This window comes from Hylobates moloch, unplaced genomic scaffold (genome assembly GCF_009828535.3).
Source record: "Hylobates moloch isolate HMO894 unplaced genomic scaffold, HMol_V3 SCAFFOLD_2, whole genome shotgun sequence".
Taxonomy (NCBI): domain Eukaryota; kingdom Metazoa; phylum Chordata; class Mammalia; order Primates; family Hylobatidae; genus Hylobates; species Hylobates moloch.
This window is the reverse complement of record NW_026652277.1, coordinates 154,803,805-154,825,565: the sequence shown is the minus strand read 5'-3', so window position 1 is coordinate 154,825,565 and position 21,761 is coordinate 154,803,805. Positions and strand designations below refer to the sequence as shown.

Genomic DNA, 21,761 nt, shown 5'->3' with positions numbered 1-21,761 from the left:
TACCACATAGGCGTGTGTAAGTACACTCTAAGATGTTCACACAAGAAACTCGCCTAAGACATTTCTCAGGAGGTAATCCTGTCATCTTAAATGGTGCATGACTGTAAGATCTACGGCTGAGTGCCTAACTGTATATTGAGAAATAACTCTCTATTTCATCCGTCTTCCGATATTGAACTTTAAGTGACCATCAGACCGGCCTGAATACCAGAATCTCTTTGCAAAGCACTCGCCTCGCTCATTACCAGAAGGAGGTTTTACCTGCCTAGTGACCCGGTTGGTCTGGGCATGAACCCCGAGAGGTGGAAACTCTCAGACTCTCAGGACTGACAGCCAAGTGGCTGGGGACTATAAATCCGCGAGAACTGCCGTCGCGCTGCCATCCAGCTGGGTAGCCGGGACAGCGTTCGTGGGGGCTCTGCTAGTCGCTCGCCTTTGGTTTCTGGGGAAGCCCGGGGACGCGGCTGCGGCGGAGGCGCCCGGAGCGTCGCGCGCAGAGCCCCGGGCGCGGAGGGGGGCGCCGCGCCGCCGCGCTTGGCCCCAGCGGGCGTGGGACTGAGCAGTCTGCTGCCCCCCGACATGTGACCCAGCCCCGCCGCCCATGCGGGCTCCCGGCCGCCCGGCCCTGCGGCCGCTGCTGCTGCCGCCGCTGCTGCTGCTGCTCCTGGCGGCGCCTTGGGAACGGGCAGGTAGGTGGGTCGCGCCGCCAGGTGCGGGTCGGGGATGTCTCCGGGCCGGGTCCCCGCCGGGCAGAGCACGCGGCCGAGCTCTCCCCTCCCGCCCGCTGGCCGGGTTTCGCTTTCGGGCGGGCAGAGGACTTGGTGCGCGGAGGCCGGCGCTTCCAGCCCAGGGGCTGCAGGGAGCCCGGGGGACACTCGGCGCCGCCTCGCGCACCCTGGCTCGTGGATTGAGGTGGGGTGGGGGGAGTTCGGTGGGGGGCGCTCTGCGCGGTGCCCACAGCCTATGACTTGCGGTCGGGGACGGTAACCATGCGGGGCCCCTCGCCGGCCAGTCCCAGGCTCCCGCCACCACCGCCGCGGCCACGCCGAGGGGCCCCTGTGGATTCCGCGTCTCGGCTGCCGGGCCCCGCAGTCCTGCAAGCCGCGCGTCGCGAGATCCGCGCTTTAAAAGCCAAACTCCCGGAAAGCGTCAGCCCCGAAGGAATAGGATCCAGAAAGACGCAGCTTCTTAAAGTAAGCTCCCCCTGCCCTGGGTACGCCGTTGTTTCCTTTGCAGTTATGACCATGTACAGATAGTGCTCTTTGATTTTTCAGAAATAACAAAACTTTTAACTCGTTTACGACATAAGGTAACTGAAGAGCTCTTTCGTTTTGTTTGGTTTTTAAGTTTAAATTCTCTACCAATTGGAATCCAGTAAACCAGAATGATTCATTAACCTGATTGCTTTTTTTTCCCTGTATTTCTCGTATATAAGAAAAAGATTTTTTAAAAAAACAAAAACCAAGATATCCGGGATCCCTTTTTTAAAAAATTATTTTAAAAAACAACAACAAAGCTTCTCCAAATACTGTGCTTTGTACACTTGGTTCAGTCCCCGCTGACTTTTAACCCAGAACTGAACAGTAAGAGTGAATGCAGGAAGAAAGTTGACGGTGAATCTGGAGTCCTTGGTAGTTAAAGAAAAAGTTAAGTTCAGCATAGTTAACAACGGTAAGAAAAGTATGCACACAGATCTTGGAGAGATTTTGAATGATAGCTATTATACATAAAGTATTTTATCTTCTAAATTTATCAGAAATTATAGTTATTTTGCCTTTTAATATTCGCGGGTAAGCTGAATGGGAAGAAACGACTGACGTGCAAATATTGAGCCTTCAACTAACAGACAGAAATTTGTTTTTATTTTTAATCGAAGAGAGAAGGCTGGGCGCTGTGGCTCACACATGTAATCCTAACACTTTGAGAGACAGAGGCATAGGCGGGAGAATTGCTTGAGGCCAGGAGTTTCAGACCAGCCTGGGCAACATAGGGAGCCTGTCTATACTAAAAATTAAAAATTAAAAATAAAAAACTAGCCAGATGTGGTGGCAAAGACCTGTAGTCCTAGCTACTCCGTGTACCTAGGAGTTCCAGACTGCAGTGAGTTATGATCACACCACTGCACTCCAGTCTGGGCAAGGGTGAGACCCTGTCTTTGGGGAAAAAAACAAAAACAAAGAAAAAGAGAGATAAAATTGTTGGGTGCTGACATTACCAGGTAGTAATATTCTTGACTTCAAAATAAAATTTGCAAAACAAACAGTAAGAACTCTTTTCTGACCCAAGAGATCTTGATACTACTTTCTTAGCTCTTCTTAGGGTATTCCTGTCCTCTCCTGGGTCTTTGGGTTAAGGTCTAAGGACTGCTGGGAAGACCACCTTAAAAGATGTATGTAGTTACCTGGATACTACCTGCTCTTAACTGAAGGATTATCTACAATGTCTTCTGTACATGGGCTTACTAAGGTTCTATGACTCTGCCACTCTCAGGTAGATTAATGCTTTAATGCTCTCATTTTTTGAACTTTTGAAAAATTTCGTCTTGCAGTTCAGTGCCAGATCAGGCTGTAAAATACCAAAACATCCAAAGAGGAAAAAAAAAAAAAAACTCAGCATGTCATGAACCCTGTAGGGAAATCTTGGTATTTCATTTCAGATAAAGTTGTAATGGAATTCAAAATGTCTATGCAGCTGTCTCAAGGCAGTTGCAACGCACTGTCATTCACTCTTGGACCCCTCCAGGGACAGAATTTCACAGGGACGTTTATCCTTATGGCTTATCAAACTCTGCCCTGTTGGCCATTCTCATATCCTGTCCTCAGGAAAGATAAAGAACCATGATTAGCATAATATAAACAGGCATTTAAACTCACTAAGATAGAGTGGGAGACGGTGACTTCTCAGGTCATCTGTCTCCTCTGCTCAAAGCCCTTCAGAGGCTTCTACTGTTCCTGGAATCATTCTCAGTTCTTCTACAAGATCCTGTGTGGCCAACGCCTGCCTGTCTCTCCAGCCTTATCTCACACCACCTAATTCCTGCTATCCTGGCTTTTTTCTACTTCCCAGAGCAAGCCAAAGTGTTTCCCATCTCACTCATACTGGCAGTTCCTCTGGAAGTTCCCACTGGAGATTCGTACTGGCAGCCCCTCTGCTAGAATGCTGCTGTCCCACTCTATTCCCAGCTAGCTCCTGCTCAGACTTTGGCCTCTCACTGCCAATGTGCTTCCCTCAAGAAGGTCTTCCCTAGGGAGTTCAACAATGAAAACACATGGACACAAGGAGGGGAACATCACACATCAGGGCCTGTCGGGCCGTGGGGGCTAGGGGAGAGATAGCGTTAGGAGAAATACCTAATGTAGATGACAGATTGATGAGTGCAACAAACCACCATGGCACATGTATACCTATGTAAGAAACCTGCATGTTCTGCACATGTATTCCAGAACTTAAAGTATATATATATATATAAAAAACAGGGTCTTCCCTAAATCCCCAAAGAGGGAAAAAGTACAGCTTAAGGCCGGGCGCGGTGGCTCACGATTGTAATCCCAGCACTTTGGGAGGCCGAGGCGGGCGGATCACGAGGTCAGGAGATCGAGACCACGGTGAAACCCCGTCTCTACTAAAAATACAAAAAATTAGCCGGGCGAGGTGGCGGGCGCCTGTAGTCCCAGCTACTCAGAGAGGCTGAGGCAGGAGAATGGTGTGAACCCAGGAGGCAGAGCTTGCAGTGAGCCGAGATCGCGCCACTGCACTCCAGCCTGGGTGACAGAGCGAGACTCCGTCTCAAAAAAAAAAAAAAAAAAAAAAAGTACAGCTTATGATGTCTATTAACAAATAAACTTAACTTGAGTTTTGGAGCTTTAGATTGCCATCTAAATATCAAAACAACAACTATGCTTATTAGAGTGAATTAATGGAGTGAGAGTATTTGTCAAAATGTCTCTTCTTTGACACAAACATGGCAGCATTCAGTATTTTATTTCACTGAGAAGTTATTCCAGGACATACTTCACTCACACATACATACACAGACACATAAATGATTCTAGTGAACTAATTAAACTTGCAGAATTATTTTCTTTTATTAACTTTTAATTTTGAACTAATTTGGGACTTGCAGAAAAGTTTCAGAAATAGCACAAAGAATTCCCATATCCCCCTCACCTAGTTTCTCCCAATTAGAACATCTTATGTAACCATTGTACAATGTTCAGACCAAGAAATTAACACTGATATAACACTACTCGCTAAACTATAGACCTTGCTGGAGTATCACCCATTTTTCCAATAATGCCCTTCTTCTGTTTCGGGATCCAGTCCAGGATCTCCCATTACATATAGTGGTCATGACCCCTTAGTCTCCTCCAACTGGTGACAGTTCCTCAGCCTTTCTTTGCTTTCCTGACCTTGATACTTTTGAAGAGTCCCAGTTACCTCTTCCTTAGAATATTGCTCAGTTTGGGTTCATGTAAAGTTTCCTCAAGCTTAGAATGAGGTTATTCAATTTTGGCAGAAATGCCACATAAAATTGTCACTTCAAAGGATTTGTAATATCAACATGTCTTCTTATTGGTGATGTTAACCTTGATCGCTTGGTTAAGGTGGTCTCTTCAGAGTTTCTTACTATAAAGTTATGATTTTTCACTTTGTGACTAATAAATATTTTGCAGAGAGATACTTTGAGATTATGCAAAAATCCTGCTTATCCCCAAACTCACACCCAACTATTTTTAGTATCCATCAGTGGATTTTGACTGCAAAAACTACTATACCTAGTAGTGGTTTTTTATTTCACTCTTTTCTTCCACATTTATTTATTGGAATTCTATTACAAGGAAGGGTCACCTTTTTTGCCTGTTTAGGTATTTATTCATTTGGTTAAGTATATCGGTATGGACTCATGGATGTGTCTTATTCTTTCATTTATAATCCAATACTATCATTATCAGTTTTATTGCTCATGCTGTTCCAGCTTTGGCCACTAAGAGTTCCTTCAGTTTGGCTCCTGTGTCCCTCTAAGGAACCCCATCTTTTTTGAGCACTTCATTAACTTTCTAGCACCAACAACATTTCAGACTCATCTAGTGTTTTCCCTGCCCCAGGCCTGGAATTAATGACTTCCTCAGGAAGCTCTGGTTCCTTCTATTGGAGAAAGGTGTGTAGAAACCAAGATCTGGGTGTGAGACATGCTTATTGCCACTGGAATGTTGTTTCTAGGTACTCTCGGTGGACAGAGCTGGGAAATATGTGTGTGTAAACTAACCTAGTTAACAGTCAAGGTTCATTCTAGCCTTCCTCTTTCATTTACAGCTTCTTTGTCTAAGAGTGAGAAACCTAGATGTCATTATCTACAATAGACTTATTTGCCTGATTCTAATATAAATAGTTTCAGGATTGCTAACTCATGCTCCTATGAGAAAAACATGTACTTACTAAATTATAGCCTTTATGTACAGTTTTCTGGTCTTAAGCTTTATAATATCCCATGAAGATACTATTGACCAAAGTTACCTGGCTTAGTCCTTTTTTTTCTTTACTCCTTTTGGTGTGGTTATTCTATCCATTTGGGATAAGTTCAGTTCATTTGTTAAACTGCTTGTATTACAATTTGGGTTCCCCCCCATGCTAGTTGTTTTGTTTGTGTCATTTGGGGCATTTGGCAGCTAGGTGAAATATTACTGTGCTTATAAAAGTCAGAGCTATACAAACCGGTTTTCTCAGAGAAGTGTGGCTCCCTTCTGAGCCCTACTACCTCCTTTCTATTCCTCACCATACCATCACCTCTTTCCCATTACACTATAAATGTAATTACGATGTTGTGCTTACGTTGTCATTGTGATATTCTGACATCATTTCTGCTTTGTTCTTGGTCCACATTCCATGCCATCTCCTTCGTTTCTTGTTTATTTTTCCCTGAATTTCTTTTGCACCGATGAGCAAATATGTGTATGTTTTAAGATCCAGGTCTAAATCTGATTTCTGTACTGCAGCTAATGGAGGATTTGCTCGCTCAAATGTTCTTTTTATCAAAAAAGCATGTCTTCTTTTCCAGCCTCTCTCCTATTGCCTTTCAAGCAGACTTGGGGTGATTTCTTATCTATAGATTTGCAGGCCTCCCGATCTATCAGCTTGAGGCCCAGCCCCAGCCTCCCCAGCCAGTATCATGTACCCAACATCCAAACGTATGGCTATAGGTATCTCCAGCCTCACTCCTCACAATGTGCACTCCTCCTGCCTGGAACTACTCAGCTTCCTATAGAATGAATTCAGGGAAGGCAGTATTCGCCACCTGGAGAGCAGCCAAGGAGATTGGTTACCCATGGGAAGCAGCGTGGAATAGGAACAAGGTAGTAGGGCTGAGGAGGAAGCACTGCTTCCCTGATTATACCTTTTCATTTAGCTCTGACTCTTAGAACCATAAGGTAGGACATATATGTTTCATTTACTCATAAACTGTGGGTAAAGACAATAGGGAAGTGGGATTATTGCTTTAAAGTTAAGATTTTAGTATAAATATTTCAACATAAAACATTTTGCTGTTTTTATAAGTTTTTAATAAAACTGCATATCTCTATGTTGCCTTTTTTAGTGCTTGGCATAGTATTTTTCACAAAATGGTTGTTCTGTAAAGTTGTTTGGTTTTCTTAAAAGCAACCTTCGTTATATGCATTACATTTTAAAAATGACTTTCTATTTGCACCGTTTTCTTCAAAGTACGATTTTACCAGGTGTCATTGACATGTTGACTTCCACATTGATTTAAAAAAATGATCATCTGAGGCTTAAGGCAGCTTATATTTTATGGAGTAAAATCACGTTATCCATCTTAATTATAACATTATACTTTTGCTATCATCGTGATGTTCTGACAGCATTTTTACACTTTCTTATTCTACAGTTTATGACTACATGACACAAAATTAGCTACCAGAAACATGAATTAAATCACTTTAATCAATTCCAAGTTCTATCAATTACATATGAAATTGGAGAACACGGCCGAGGGCAATGGCTCACGCATGTAATCCCAGAGCTTTGGGAGGTTGAGGCAGGAGGGTCACTTGAGGCCAGGAATTTGAGAGCAGCCAGGAGAGACCCCATCTCCACAAAAAAATTTTTTTTTAAATAGCCAGGCTTGGTAATAGCTGCTTGGGAAGCTGAGGGAGGAGGATCACTTGAGCCTAGGAGTTTGAGGCTGCAGTGAGCTATGACCACACCACTGCAACTCCAGCCTGGGCAACACAGCAAGACTCTGTCTAAAAAAAAAAGGAGAACAGAAGAACTATAGAAAGAAAATATGCTAGTCAGAGATGTTAAAATTAAATACTGCTTCTGCTTTATCTTTCAGAATTCCTTTTGATGTAGAAACCCAGAGTTGACAGGACCTTAAAGGTCACCCCACCCAGCTGCCACTCTCTTGATTGTCCTCTGCAGCATCACTTCCAAGTAATGACCTGTCTGCTATGTGAGCACCTCTCATCACAGGATACTCACTACCCTGCACCCAGGCAGGCAGGATGTCCTGTCACTGCAGATTTCAACTATTAAAAAGTTCTTTCATAAAATGAGCTGAGCCTTGATCCTTCAATTTTTACTCACTTTTAGTCCTCATTCTAAGCCAATGAAGTCATACTGGGCAAGCTGTTCAGATCACTGAATTCAACCATCACATTTCCTCTGTGTCTTCTTTCCTCTCCAGAAAACCACCTCCCCAGAAAACTGCCAGGTGCCTTCTCTCTCCCAGTATTTCCAGTATATGTTCCAGTTTGTTTGCAACCTCTCGGGCTGACTTCCTATAGATCATGATGAGACTGCTGGTCTACAACATTCTAAACACTGAACCTTGGAAGGTTCATTTACCCTCCAATGATTCACATCAGGTTCTTGATGAACGCAGCCTCTGATGTCTAAACAGTGCCCTCCTTTCTTATCTTTGTTGTCATCTATGAGACACAGACCCTCATTCAAACTCAGAATTTCATATTAGTACAATTTCATTTTGCTCTAGAGGTGATTTGTTTCTGTTTGCTTCTTACAGTATAGAGAATGAAAGTATGGCATAGTGTTTTATCTAGAACTTGTGATGATGGTCTTAAATGCACCTAAGGCTACTCTTTTCTGAAAGGACCATTTTTATTGACTATAAATATTATCTATACGAAATTGGGTCTGTTTTTTGAGGGTAGCGATCCCTGCATTACACTTTGCACCACCAAAATGGATACTTCAGGCACTATCCACTGTTCAAGCAAATGCCAACTCTACCCACAACACAGAGAAAAGGCATACTTAGTCCTGTACAGACTTGTGGGGAAGCTTTGTTTATACTTCTTGATTTCAACATGTATACCATGTATACTTTTCACCCAGCTTCCTCTCGGCTGGATAATCCAAAGTTCCATTCCATACAGCTACATTTGCATTTTGATGACGTGGGATATTTTGGCAGCTATGTGCTCCTAGTTAAAGCATTTGTTTACATTGTCAACCCTATTTAAATTTCCTCCTTACCAACTTTGCAGGGCTTTCTTTTCTATTTTTTTTCTCAACATCAGTCCCCTCATCTTCACTCTCAGGAGACTCCAGCAGCTCTTAGAGCATTCATTTTTCTTTTCAATAAACATTGTGCTCATTGTTGAGGAAAGATACAAGCAAGCAACAGACACCTACTCTATTAGCTTCTCAAGGCTGCCATGGCAAAGTGTCACAAACTGGGTGGCTTAAGATAAGGCAACTTTATTGCCTCACAGTCCTGGAGCCTGGAAGTCTGAAATCAAGGTGTCAGCAGGGTGGATTCTTTCTGAAGGCTGTGAGGGAGAATCCATTCTGTGCCTCTTCGTGCTTCTAGTGGTGCTGGCAATCTTAGGCACCCCTTGGCTTGTAGACACAACACCCTTTGATCTCTCCCTGATCTTCACATGGCGTTCTTCCTGTTTGCCTTCACATAGTCTTCCAGAAGACTCTGCATGTCTGTCTGTGTTTAGAGTTCCATTTTTATGAGGACACCAGTCATACTACATTTCGGCCCACCCTACTGACCTCATTGTAACTTGCTCATCTCTTTAAAGACCTTATTTCTGAATGAGATCCCATTCTGAGGTACTAGAAGTTAGGATGTCAACATATTTCTTTTGGGCAACACAATTCAACTCATCACATCTACCGTACCCTCAAAGACTTATAGAGTAGCAAGCAGGATCCATGGGCTTGGCATCTATGGTGGAAAAGAATCTGTTTTCTCAGCCACATGCAGTGGTTCCTCCTCTCCAACATGTTTAGGAGGCTGTGTCCAATGAAGGAAAACTTTTGCAGGAGGGTAAGAGCTGAAAGCCTCTACTGAGAATGTTGAGGGCCGGGACGAGGTCTTCTCTTGTGCTTTCCATAACTTGACCATAAGGCAGAGCTGTCTATGGGTACTTAATAAAGACTAAAGACATTTAAATTTATCCAGCAGAGGAGCTCACTCTTCTGAGACCTCTGCCTCCCATCTTGGCTGCTCTAGGGAGCACTTGCCCTGAGAAATCCTCTCCCTTGTTCCAACAAAGGCCATTTTCATATGTAAGGCATAACTACCCATAGTCTTCCAGCCCAGCATCCCTCTCCATTTCCAACGAACCTATCTATGTTGCAGAATGTCTATAAATTATCTACTAAATGCTCAACTTATTATTTTAAAAATTAGCTTATCAATTTTCAGTGCAAAGTAGAATATCATATGCAGCCTGTAATTCAGGGAATGAGGTATTTGAAGTGATCAGATTTAACAAAATAGGATTACCTTAATACCCCATGCATCCATTTTGAGTTTTCAAAACGTTTAACTATATCCCAACTCAGTGTAATTTCTGAATAATCCTTCGAGTGCTTTTTGCTCACTCATTCATTCAGTGTCATCCTTTTATACACGTGAGGAGCTATTCTAGGCTTCAGGGTGAACAAGAAAACAAGGTGCCGTTCTTAATTTAGTCTTCAGAGAAATATAGACAAGTAAGTGATTGCATTAAAATGTAAATGCCAGAATTGAGGAAAACAGTTTCTTTAGAAGCATAGGATAACACAACTGATCTAATAATGGTGTCAGGCAGGGCTTCCTATAGGAAGGTCCTTTAAACTGAGACTTATAAGAGTTGTTCGTTAATTAATATACATGTATGCATTTGTATATATCACATCACATTCTCCTTACTCAAGGATAAAAGGTGAATCAGAAAAGAAATTTGATATCCAAGTAAATGCCTTTCTATGAATAAATACCTTAAATACTTTTAAGAAAAACCATATTAATTCAATCAGTAGTCGTAAGTAGGTTGCCATCTATATTATATAAAATATTTATAATTTAATATAAATTTAGATCTTTTTAAAAATGTGGTAATATACACCATGGAATACTATGCAGCCATAAAAAGGAATGGGATCATGTCCTTTTGCAGGGACATGGATGGAGCTGGAGGCCATTATCCTCAGCAAACTAACACAGGAACAGAAAACCAAACACCACATGTTCCCACTCTTTTTTTTTTTTTTTTTTTTTTCTGAGACGGAGTCTCGCTCTTTTGCCCAGGCTGGAGTGCAGTGGCGCGATCTCGGCTCACTGCAACCTCCGCCTTCCAGGTTCTCACCATTCTCCTGCCTCAGCCTCCCAAGTAGCTAGGACTACAGGGGCCTGCCACCATGCCCGGCTAATTTTTTTTTAATATTTTTAGTAGAGACAGGGTTTCACCATGTTAGCCAGGATGGTCTCGATCTCCTGACCTTGTGATCCGCCCACCTTGGCCTCCCAAAGTGCTGGGATTACAGGCGTGAGCCACCACACCTGGCCCACATGTTCTCACTCTTAAATGGGAGCTGAACAATGAGAACATATGGACACAGGGAGGGGAACAACACATACCTGGGCCCATGAGGGGTGCTGGGGGAGGGAGAGCATCAGGATAAATAGCTAATGCATGCGGGACTTATTACCTAGGTGATGGGTTGATAGGTGCAGCAAACCATCATGGCACATGTTTACCTGTGTAACAAACCTGCACATTCTGCACGTGAATCCTGAAACTTAAAATAAAATAAAATTAAATATGAAAAATAAAATAAATTCAGGTCTTTTAAATTTAAATATTAGCAAACAAATAAAGCTAAGTCTTGCTATCAGCATATTCCGTATATAAATTACCAAGTAGTTAATATTCCTTTTCACATACATTTCTTTCTTGTAACACTAAAAGTGAACAAACAAACAAAAATCCAATAATAGCAAAATCCCATAGAAAGGATGATTTTTCTGAGTGGTAGTCATATAGTGGGTAGGAGTCAGGAGCTTTGTGACTGTAGGACACTGACCTCAAGATCATTGGCAGCCTCAACAAGCCACTGTGGTCTGCGGCTCTTTGCAATACTCACTCAAACCACAGTAATCAAAAGGCACACATTATGCTGTGGCTTCTGACATAGGTACTATTTACCACTTCCTGAGTCAACCCAGTCCGACTCTGTTAACTTTCATGAACAAGATCAAAGGGACTGTCTTGCCTGGTCCAGTATCCAAGTTGTTTCTGGAGGTGTTCCAATGAAACAGTGAATTGAATAGTGTCCTCTCAAAAGTAATTTCCACCTACAACCTCAGAATATGACCTGATTTGGAAGTAGAGTTTTTGCAGATGTAATTAGTTCAGAATTTTGTATTGGTGCATTCTCGCCTTGCTACAAAGAAATACCTGTGACTGGGAAATTTATAAAGAAAAGAAGTTTAATTGGCACTTGGTTCTACAGGCTACACTGGAAGCATGGTGCTGGCATCTGCTTGGCTTTTGGGGAGGCCTCAGGAAACTTACAATCATGGCAAAAGGTGGAAGGGAGGAAGCATGTCACATGGTCTGAGCAGAAACAAGAGAAAGCGATGGTGGGGAGGTGCTACACACTTTAAACGACCAGATCTTGTGAGAACTCACTATCAAGAGAACAGCACCAAGAGGGTGGTGCTAAACCACTAATGCCCACTTTGTGGGCATTTCATTCATGAGAAATCCACCCCCGTGGTCCAATCACCTCCCACCAGGCCCTACCTCTTACATTGGGAATTTTTAGTACTTCAACATGAGATTTGGGCAAGGACACATATCCAAACTATATTAGATTTCATGATGAAATCATCTCAGAATTAGGGTGGACTGGTGTCCTTGTAAGAAGAGGATGGGACTCAGAAAAGCCACATGAAGGCCAAGGTGGGCAGAGACTGGAGTGATGTTGCCATGAGCCAAGGAACACCTGGGGCCACCAGGAGCTGAAAGAGGCAAGGAAAGATTGTTTTCTAGAACCATCTGAGGGAGTGTGGCCCTGCTGACTCCTTGATATCAGACATCCAGCCTCTAGAGCTGTGAGATAATGAATCTCCATTGTTTTAAGCCACCTACTTTGTGGTACTTTGTTTTGGCAGCCTTAGGAAACTAATGCAAGGGACTTGAACTCTTCTTTGTGGGCATCTCTTCATTATTGCCCTGCTTTTATCCTGACTACTCTTGTTTTACATCTTGTGGCAAAATAATGTAAGTACCTCAAAGAGCCAGTCTTCTGCAAGGCCTGTTCAGCATGTGGAATCTCTGTTCACTTTACTGCATTTGGTTACACAACTTTATCAAGGCGTAATTCAGCCTTGAAGAGGTCTGATCCTAGTCCTGGTCACCCTCAAAACAATTCGCCATTCTGATAGTGTTCTTGATGGCTACCGAACACTTCCATCTTCCTGGTGTGTGATTGGAAAGTATGAGATTCCAGTTGAGATCATGCCGTCAATCTCATTTGCCTCCAAATTCGGAGCAACAATCAGCAGAAGTAAATACTATTCATTATTTTCTTGAAAGTTAAAAGAAATGAAACATTGAAATTACTGTACACAGATGCTTCCACTGAAACAGAAAGTGAGAACTTGGAGCCAGGATCTCAGGGCCACGTGGAAAGAATAGCAATCGGGAAATCAGAGGATGGAAGTTCAGCCCCTCCTCATCCGCTGCCCTCTGTGGGCAAGTCACTTACCTTGAATGGGCTTCGGTTTTCTCATCTATGAAGGAGTAGGGGTCCATGATTTCTGAGGCCCAGAGATGACCACTGCCTGGGCAGTACCAGGCCATCACTTCACCTGCCTTGTGCCCTCCACCTGCCTGAGGGAACCTTCCCTGTCACTCTGTCCTTGGGGCTGGCCTCTGTACCCTGGTTCCCACCAGCTGTCTCCTGCCACTGAGACTAGCCCCTGCCTAACACATTTCTTACATTTCCCCCAGGAGACTCCCCACATTACCACCTATGCAACAACACAACAATCTTTTTCCTCTCCACAGAGCTTATTCTAATTCATACCAAGTGGATACCTTACTGGATTTATTTTCCTTTTTTTCTTTTCTTTTTTTTTTTTTTTTTTTTTTGAGACAGATTCTTGCTCTGTCGCCCAGGCTGCAGTGCAGTGGCACGATCTTGGCTCACTACAACCTCTGCCTCCCAGGTTCAAGTGATTCTCATGACTCAGCCTCCCAAGTAGCTAGGATTACAGGCACGTGCTCTGCCATGCCTGGCTAATTTTTGTATTTTTAGTAGAGATGGGGTTTCGCCATGTTGGCCAGGCTGGTCTAGAACTCCCGGTCTTAAGTGATCTGCCCACCTCAGCCTCCCAAAATGCTATAACTACAGGCATGAGCCAACACACCCAGCCTCATACTGGATAACCATCCTTTTTCATTTTCTTGATCACAACCTGATACAGGATTATACGAAGGACATAGTTCTGTACAGTGAAGCATCACTTGATGATGGGGATACCTTCTCAGAAGTGTGTCCTTAGGCAATTTCATCCTTGTGCAAACATCATAGAATGTACTTGCCCAAACCTAAATGAAATAGCCTACCACCACACACCTAGGATATATGGCATAGCCAGTTGCTCCTAGGTTACCAACCTGTACTGCATGCTACTGTACTGAATACTGTAGGCATTTGTAACACAATGGTATTTGTGTATCTAAAAATAGATACACATCTTATATATACATCATCTTATGGGACGAGCATCATTGACTGAACGTCGTTATGCAGCGCATGACGTTATTTCTGAAGTGTGCAGTGGTTTAAGTTGATCTTTGAGCTAGCAGTGCAGTTTCCCAGCTACACCCAGCTGTACATTGTATCATCCAGGGCCCCAGCAACAGCACTGTTTGTTAATTTATTGTGGCCGTTATGGGCTGAAAGGTAACTTGTGCAGGAAGGGTATCCAGCATAGGTAAGTGAATTGGATGTGCTTGGAGGAAATGGGCTGTTTTAAGTCTTTTGATGTCCACTGCCATTGGCCTGCCATTTGCCTGCTTCCCACAGATAAGTAATTCGTGGCAATGTTTATTACTGATAATAATGGCAGTGATTCATATAATAACAATAGTTACTGTTAATGGTAAGGAACAGTAAATATTTACAATGAATAGTAACTGTTGAGATGGGTGGCTGGGAGGAAATAAGTATAAAAGGTGAGAATGGGTACATAATAGTGGAGGAGGTGAGGGGGAGGTGATGCTGAAAGCATACTCCAGAGATGTCCAAGGAGTGTTTGAATCATCCCTGTACTGATCCACTGGGCAAACTGAAAAGTTACTACATCTGAGTATCAGGAAACACTTTTTTTCATTTTTTCCCTTTCAAAAAGAAAAAGAACAAACTCTTGGGGTTAATCAATAAACTAACATTATTTTCACTGCCTTTCTCAAATGATTGGTTAAGATTAAATCATTGGAGAAAGGCAACAAAAATAATGTTAGTTATTGCCTTGTCCCACTGTTCCTTTTTCTTTACTCTTTCTATCCCTCCTAAGGACAATGTCACATGTGAAAGTGTAAATTAAATACATAAATATAAAACTTTGGGATAGCTGATGATGGGGACACGTGGTCTTTATGAGTAAAGGAGGCACCCAGAAGTGTGTGTCATGAGGGAAAAGAGTTACACTGTTTTTCATCCCATTAATTTTATTTATTATTTGCCAAATAGCCTTGCTGTTGCTTTTCAGCTTACTGAAGTACTTACTGATATATGCATTGAAAACTGGTGGCCGAGCATGGTGGCTCACGCCTGTCATCCCAACAGTTTGGGTGGCTGAGGTAGGAGGATCGCTTGAGCCCAAAAGTTTGAGACCAGCTTGGGCAACATTAGTGAGACCCCGTCTCTACAAAACAATGTTTTAAAACTTAGCCAGGCATGGTGGCATGCATCTGTAGTCCCAGCTACTCGGGAGACTGAGGAGGGAGGATCACTCAAGCCCAGGATTTTGAGGCTGCAGTGAGCTATGATCACGCCACTGCACTCCAGCCTGGGTGATAGAGTCAGACTCTGTCTCAAAAAAAAAAAAAAAAAAAAAAAAAAATCACAAACTGCTGACATTTTCCACCATAATTCTTTAATGAAAATGGAAGAATCTCTATTTTCCTCCCTTTCTCTAATGCTCTTTTGTCCATCATTTACCATTTAATCATTTCTGCCTCATTTTTTTACTTTTTCTGTTATTTGTTTCTTGCACTTTTATCTTGTTGACTTTCCTTCTGAAAATTTCAAGTCATGAAGATATTAATGGAAGAATTGCATTGCCTCTAGGAGAATAAAAAGAAGTACTAGTGTTGAAAATGATTTGAGGAATAAAGTGTTGATATTTAAGAAATAGTTACTGACTGAACTTGGAGTTTCCAACAGCTCTTCTTTTCAGTACTTTAGTGGTCCCAAACAGTTTGTCTTTGACCTTTTTCTTTCTTTTATATTTTCCCTTCTGAGTCATATTATCAAGTAGTAAAGATTTCAATCCACATTCAAATCTACTTTTCCAGTTACTATGATGATCATTACTACCAATTGAGACACTTTGGAGATTATAACATGTGAAGAACATTAGGTACTCACTCTCAAAAAGTTTATTTTATCTTATTTTGAGATGCAGTCTCACTCTGTTGCCCAGGCAGGAGTGCAATGGAGTGATCTCAGCTCTCTACAACCTCCGCCTCCCAGGTTCAGGCAATTCTTCTGTCTCAGCCTCTTGAGTAGCTGAGACTACAGTCACACACCGCCATGCCTGGCTAATTTTGTATTATTAATAGAGATGGAGTTTCACCATATTGGTTAGGCTGATCTCGAACTCAGGTGATCCGCGCACCTTGGCCTCCGAAAGCGCTGGGATTACAGGTGTAAGCCACCGTACCTGGCCCAAAAAGTTTATTTTCTAAAAGGTAAGGGAAGAGCTTTATATAATCTAAGAGATGACATAAAGTAGTGGGACTGGTTTTCTAACAATGGGGCTGGCTTATACAAATTAATAATAGTCTTATGGGAGGCTACACACAAAAATCTCACAACAATGAATTTCATAAGCTCCCTTTTCTCAGTTGCAGGTACAGCTTGGCACACACTGCTCAGAATATCCCACTGAGTGGCAAACTTTCAACTTGGGGGAATGAATTTTATTGTTGAAAGCATTCCAAGCCACTTCCCACAAGTTTGAGTGATCAAGCTGGGAAATGTTATATTGAGCAAAAACAAGATGTAACTATTTAAAAAATGAGATTGAATTTTTTTGCATGTTTCTGAGCTACCTCTGAAGATAATTGTAGCTGAAAGGAAGCATCCCTCAAATGCCATGAGCTAAGAAGTATCATGAGAATAATCATAAACCCTCCCAAGTAAACGACTTTGAAGATACACACTCTTTTTAGTGGGTAAAATTCAATAGATTTATTTTATTTTAAATAGTCTCTATGTTAAAGTCTTACTTGCTATGAAGCACCAACAGCAAAATACTAAAAAAAAACATGTTTAAGCACGTAGATTTACTTACTGAGGTGTGGCCATAAAGAAATAACACCAATTTTTCTGTATGACTTATGTATTGCTCATCCATATAAATGTGCAGGTACCTGGCAGAGAAAGTATATATTGATGGGTGTGCCCCAGACTCAGAAAATATCTCCTCCATGAGAGCAGGGCCTTCTGTCAATTTCTTTCTTTTTTTTTTTTTTTAGATGGAGTCTCACTCTGTCACCCAGGCTGGAGTGCAGTGACGCGATCTCAGCTCACTGCAACCTGTCTCCCGGGTTCAAGCGATTCTCCTGCCTCAGCCTCCCAAGTAGCTGGGACTACAGGGGCACGCCACCATGCCCAGCTAATTTTTGTAATTTTAATAGAGACAGGGTTTCACCATGTTGGCCAGACTGGTCTTGGACTCCTGACCTCAGGTGATCCAACCACCTCGGCCTCCCAGAGTGCTAGGATTATAGGCGTGAGCCACTGCGCCCAGCCCTTCTGTCTATTTCTGTCCTCAACTGTACCCCCATGCCTGTCATATATTCTACTTCTAGCCCATAGTAGGTGCCAGTAACTATTTGTCACACGAATATAACTATGAACAGTTCTGCCAGGAAAAGTTTAAAAGAATAATACTTGAGTTTACCTCATTGACTTTCTTATATCTTTCCTTAGAAGCTACAATCTTTAATATGCAAAATTGATCTTGGTCATATAATCTTTTCTTCCCACAACACTACTTGGGAGCATTTCCCACTCACCTAAATGTAAGTATCCCAGGTGAGAGCCCCGTCTTGGCCAGCACCCTTGGGCCTGAGCATCCACCAAATGGCTGAAAAACCATGGGCAAGTCATTCAACCTCCCTGGGCCTCTATCCACTAAGCTGTAAAATGAGGATAGTAACTTTGGAGGACAATACTGAGCAAATAATTACTGAGCTCTTTGTGCCGGGCACTGTTCCAGGAGCTCTGTGTGAAGAATCTTAATCATTGCAACAAGCCTAAGAGGTAGATAGTACTGTTCCATTTTCCAAATGGGGAAATTGAGGCACAGAGGTTAAGTAACTGGCTTGAGGGCGCATAGCTGGTAAGATGTAGAGCATGGAGTAGGCTCCAGTGTGACTCTAGAACTTTTGTTCTGGAATCTCTCCCTGAGCTACTCACATAAACAATTACTAGAAACCACTGGGTTAGGGCAGTTGGCAGTACGTTGTAAGAATGGACAGTATTATTACAGAGAAAACTGAGGCAGCGCACCGGTCCAGCAATTAGTCAGAGCAATAATAGTGAGGTGGTGGTTAGGGGAAGAAAATCAAGTGCAAAGGAACTAATGCTAGCACCAAATCGTGCTCTGTCCTTTACAGAAGACAGTTGTGCGGCTTTTTTCTCAAGTAGGTCCTCACTGAATCATATTGTAAGTGCTGTTTAGAAGACTTACTTTTCAGCCAGGCGTGATGGCTCGTGCCTGTAATCCCAGCACTTTGGGAGGCCAAGGCGGGTGGACCACCTGAGATCAGGAGTTTGAGGCCAGCCTGGCCAACATGGTGAAACCCCATCTCTACTAAAAATACAAAAATTAGCTGGGCGTGGTGGCGGACGCATGCAAACCCAGCTACTCAGGAGGCTGAGGCAGGAGAATCGCTTGAAACTGGGAGGCGGAGGTTGCAGTGAGCCAAGATTGCACCACTGCACTCCAGCCTGGGCAACAAGAGTGACACTCCATCTCAAAAAAAAAGAAGAAGAAGACTTACTTTTTGTGGGAACTTGATATATAATTAGGAAGAAGAAGGGAGATCAATTAATATTTTTCAAGAGAAAGGGTTTGTAACTTGGGACAGAAGAAAACATGCCGTTCCTTTCAGCATAATGAAATTAAAACAATGCTGAAGATAATCTATGTGAAGGCAGTCATACCTGTTTTGCTCTTTGGTGGTTAGAATGTCATTGTTTACACCATCAGCTTCCTGAAATTAGTCAATCATCCCCTGGTGTTTTTGTACTGCCTTTTAACCTTGTTCCCACAGTAGAAAACTCACCTGGGATGGAAATTTTCTTTCCCTACAAGCCTATGAAGGTATTTTCCTATTTAAAAATACACATAAAATATGTAGCAACCACTTGCCATGCCATGGGTTACTGTGCCTTCATTAAAACGCAGCTGTTGAGTATCTTCTGACTGTGCAGGTCCTGTGTGTAATGTAAGCTTACCAAGGTGATTTCAAGCTACACAGATTTGGTAGTTCAAGCTGTTCCGCTTCAACTCAATGCTCGTGTGAATCTAGGATCTGCCGTGATTTATGTCAGCCCCAAGAGTTCCTGGTCAGTTCATTTCCAAAGCATTTATTTGCCAGACACTGAGAATACAAAGACCTTATAAGACCTGGTGTCCAACAGATCAGAGCCTCTGATTCCTTCACAGCTTCAGCTTTAGAAGGGTAAAGGGGGTAGGACATCTGGGGACCTTTTCTGAGCAAGGTGGAGCAGGGCTTCTGAAATGCTAAGGCTGCACCAGTTGGTCATAAGCTTCAGAAACTTGAATGGTCCCAAAGGGGAGTCTCCAGAAGTGATCACATTTGGCTCTCCAGTCTCTTGCGATTTGTTTGCTTTCTGTACTGGTTAATGAATGTGCTGGCCATAATGGGAAAGTCTAAATGCCTCAGCCACAAAAGAGAGGTTGGGTTAACCACAGAGGCTGATTACCCTGGCTGTTTATGAGTTCACCCTGAGAACCTTACCCTTTTAACTGGTGTTCATCAGTCAGTCACGTATGTATAGGCTTTTCCTTGAGTACAACAAAAAAGAAATAACTTTTACTGTCAGACATATAATTAAAACTGTAACATACTTAGAGGACAACCCTAGTATTCACTTTGAAGCCATTAGGAAAAGGTCATAAACCATTTTGCTATACTTACAGACCTGTATTCAAGGTAACTCTTAGAACCAATGTAGCAGCCGCATTTTATAAAACTCCACTAATGATAAATTTACCCATTTAGATCTGTCTTCTTAATCCATTATCTTCCTACTGGAAGGACCTAAGAGCAAATAGAGGACTTTTTCCTTTGGTGCTAGAGCATAAATGAAGCTGAGCTAGAAGAATTTCCCAAAGGCCAAATGCGTTAGTTCATTCCAGCTGCTAGAACAGAATGTGATAGATTGAATGAATTATAAACAACAGTAGTTTATTTCTCACACTTCTAAGGCTGGGAAGTCCAAGATTAAGGCAGATTTGGTGGATGGGGAGGGCCCACTTCCTGGTTCATAGATGGTCATCTTCTCACTATGTCCTCACATGTTGGGAGGGGCGAGGGACCTCTCTGGGGCCTCTTTTATAAGGGCACTAATCCCACTCATGAGGGCTCTGCCCTTATGACTTAATTACCCCCCAAAGGCCCCACCTCCAAACACCATATATTGGGTGTTAGGATTTAACCTGTGAATTTTTTGGTGGGGAGAAGGCAAACACACATTCCATTTATGGTGCCAAGGTATAATATAATGAAAGGGAAATAAACACTGAGAGGGGACACAAATCTTGATGTGGCTTACAAGCTACAGGAAATCAATCATTACCTCGAAGTTCATTAAATGGATAGTTCCTTGCCAACTCCTCACAGCTTTGTGAAGGCAGAGGCCATCTTTAACCCACAACTCAAAGGGGCATCCTCACATATCCTTCCATCGTTCAAAGCTCAAAGAGAGTCCAGAGTTGATGCCCCTTCCCTCAGTCTTCTGAGTTCTGCCTCCTCTGGAAAGATCAGTCTCCTGACCAGGTGTCTGTGGTCAGGACTGCTCACTTTAGTGGAGACCACACATACCCTACACATCACAGCACAGTCATGTCATTAAAATAGCACAAGCCAATATTTATTCAATGATGCACACATGGAAGACCAAGGGGTCTCTTAGTTCCAAAAGAATACTGGAGGCGGAAGGGACCTAAACTGCAAAGGTGTGAAAAAACAGGGTAGGTTCAGGTATTGAAGGTATTTTGGTGTGTCTGGTGAACACGGTGCATTTGGCAGAATTGCAAAAGGAGACGTTGGACCTGCCCATCTGAAGAATGTGTGTACCAAACCAAAGTCATGATGTTCTGGCACTCCCCAAACATAAAACTATGTGCACCAATCCAATGGCTTTTTAATTTGGGATGTGAAATCTCAGATATCTCAGAGAATCAGAGCCGTGCTTCCAGACCATAAATCTATTTGTTAAAATGCATTTGTTACCCATAAATTGGCACACATTTCCTGATAGCAACGTGGGTGTGACACGTTTTCACTTTGGTGTTGATTCAATGACCTTATCAGTACTAGCAGGTTAGAAAATTGATTTCTCTCCACTGAAACGTTTATTCCGGAATGTCTTTCATCGTGCTTTTCAAACGTGAAACAAACACAGTGCCTGAAAACTTTGCAAATTTTTTTAAACAAAAGAGAATACTAGTTATCAAATCGTATTTCTTTTTTAAATGTACTATTTCTTTTTCTTTAAAGGCGCTAACTCTTGTTGTGTTTTCGTTTTTAGGTAGAGTCTCACTCTGCCACCCAGCCTGGAATGCAGTGGTGCGATCTTGGCTCACTGCAACCTCTACCTCCTGCGTTCAAGCAATTCTCCTGCCTCAGCCTCCCAAGTAGCTGGGATTACAGGTGCCTGCCTCTGTATCTGGCTAATTTTTGTATTTTTAGTAGAGACAGTGTTTCACCATGTTGGCCAGGCTGGTCTCAAACTCCTGACCTCAAGTGATCTGCCTGCCTTGGCTTTCCTAAGTGCTGGGATTACAGGTGTGAGCCCACACACCCGGCCTAATTCTATTTTTTAATCACTCCTTTGCATCATCAAAATAGATAAAAGCATGACTATTCCTTGCTAGATCTTCATCTGTTAATTTTACTTGCACAGCACAGCCACTCTCTTCCTGATGGGACCTGTGCAGTTCT

At 42.7% G+C, this 21,761-nt stretch overlaps 1 protein-coding gene across 1 annotated transcript in view; it reads left to right on the top strand.

Moving 5' to 3' along the window:
• Positions 1-381: 381 nt before the first annotated feature.
• IL20RA (interleukin 20 receptor subunit alpha) overlaps positions 382-21,761 on the top strand; it is a 43,865-nt gene continuing 22,485 nt past the window's right edge. The window contains exon 1 of the mRNA XM_032165864.2: positions 382-689. Within this exon, the coding sequence (XP_032021755.1) occupies positions 602-689 (88 nt within the window). The 5' untranslated portion in view covers positions 382-601. The remainder of the gene's footprint in view (positions 690-21,761) is intronic.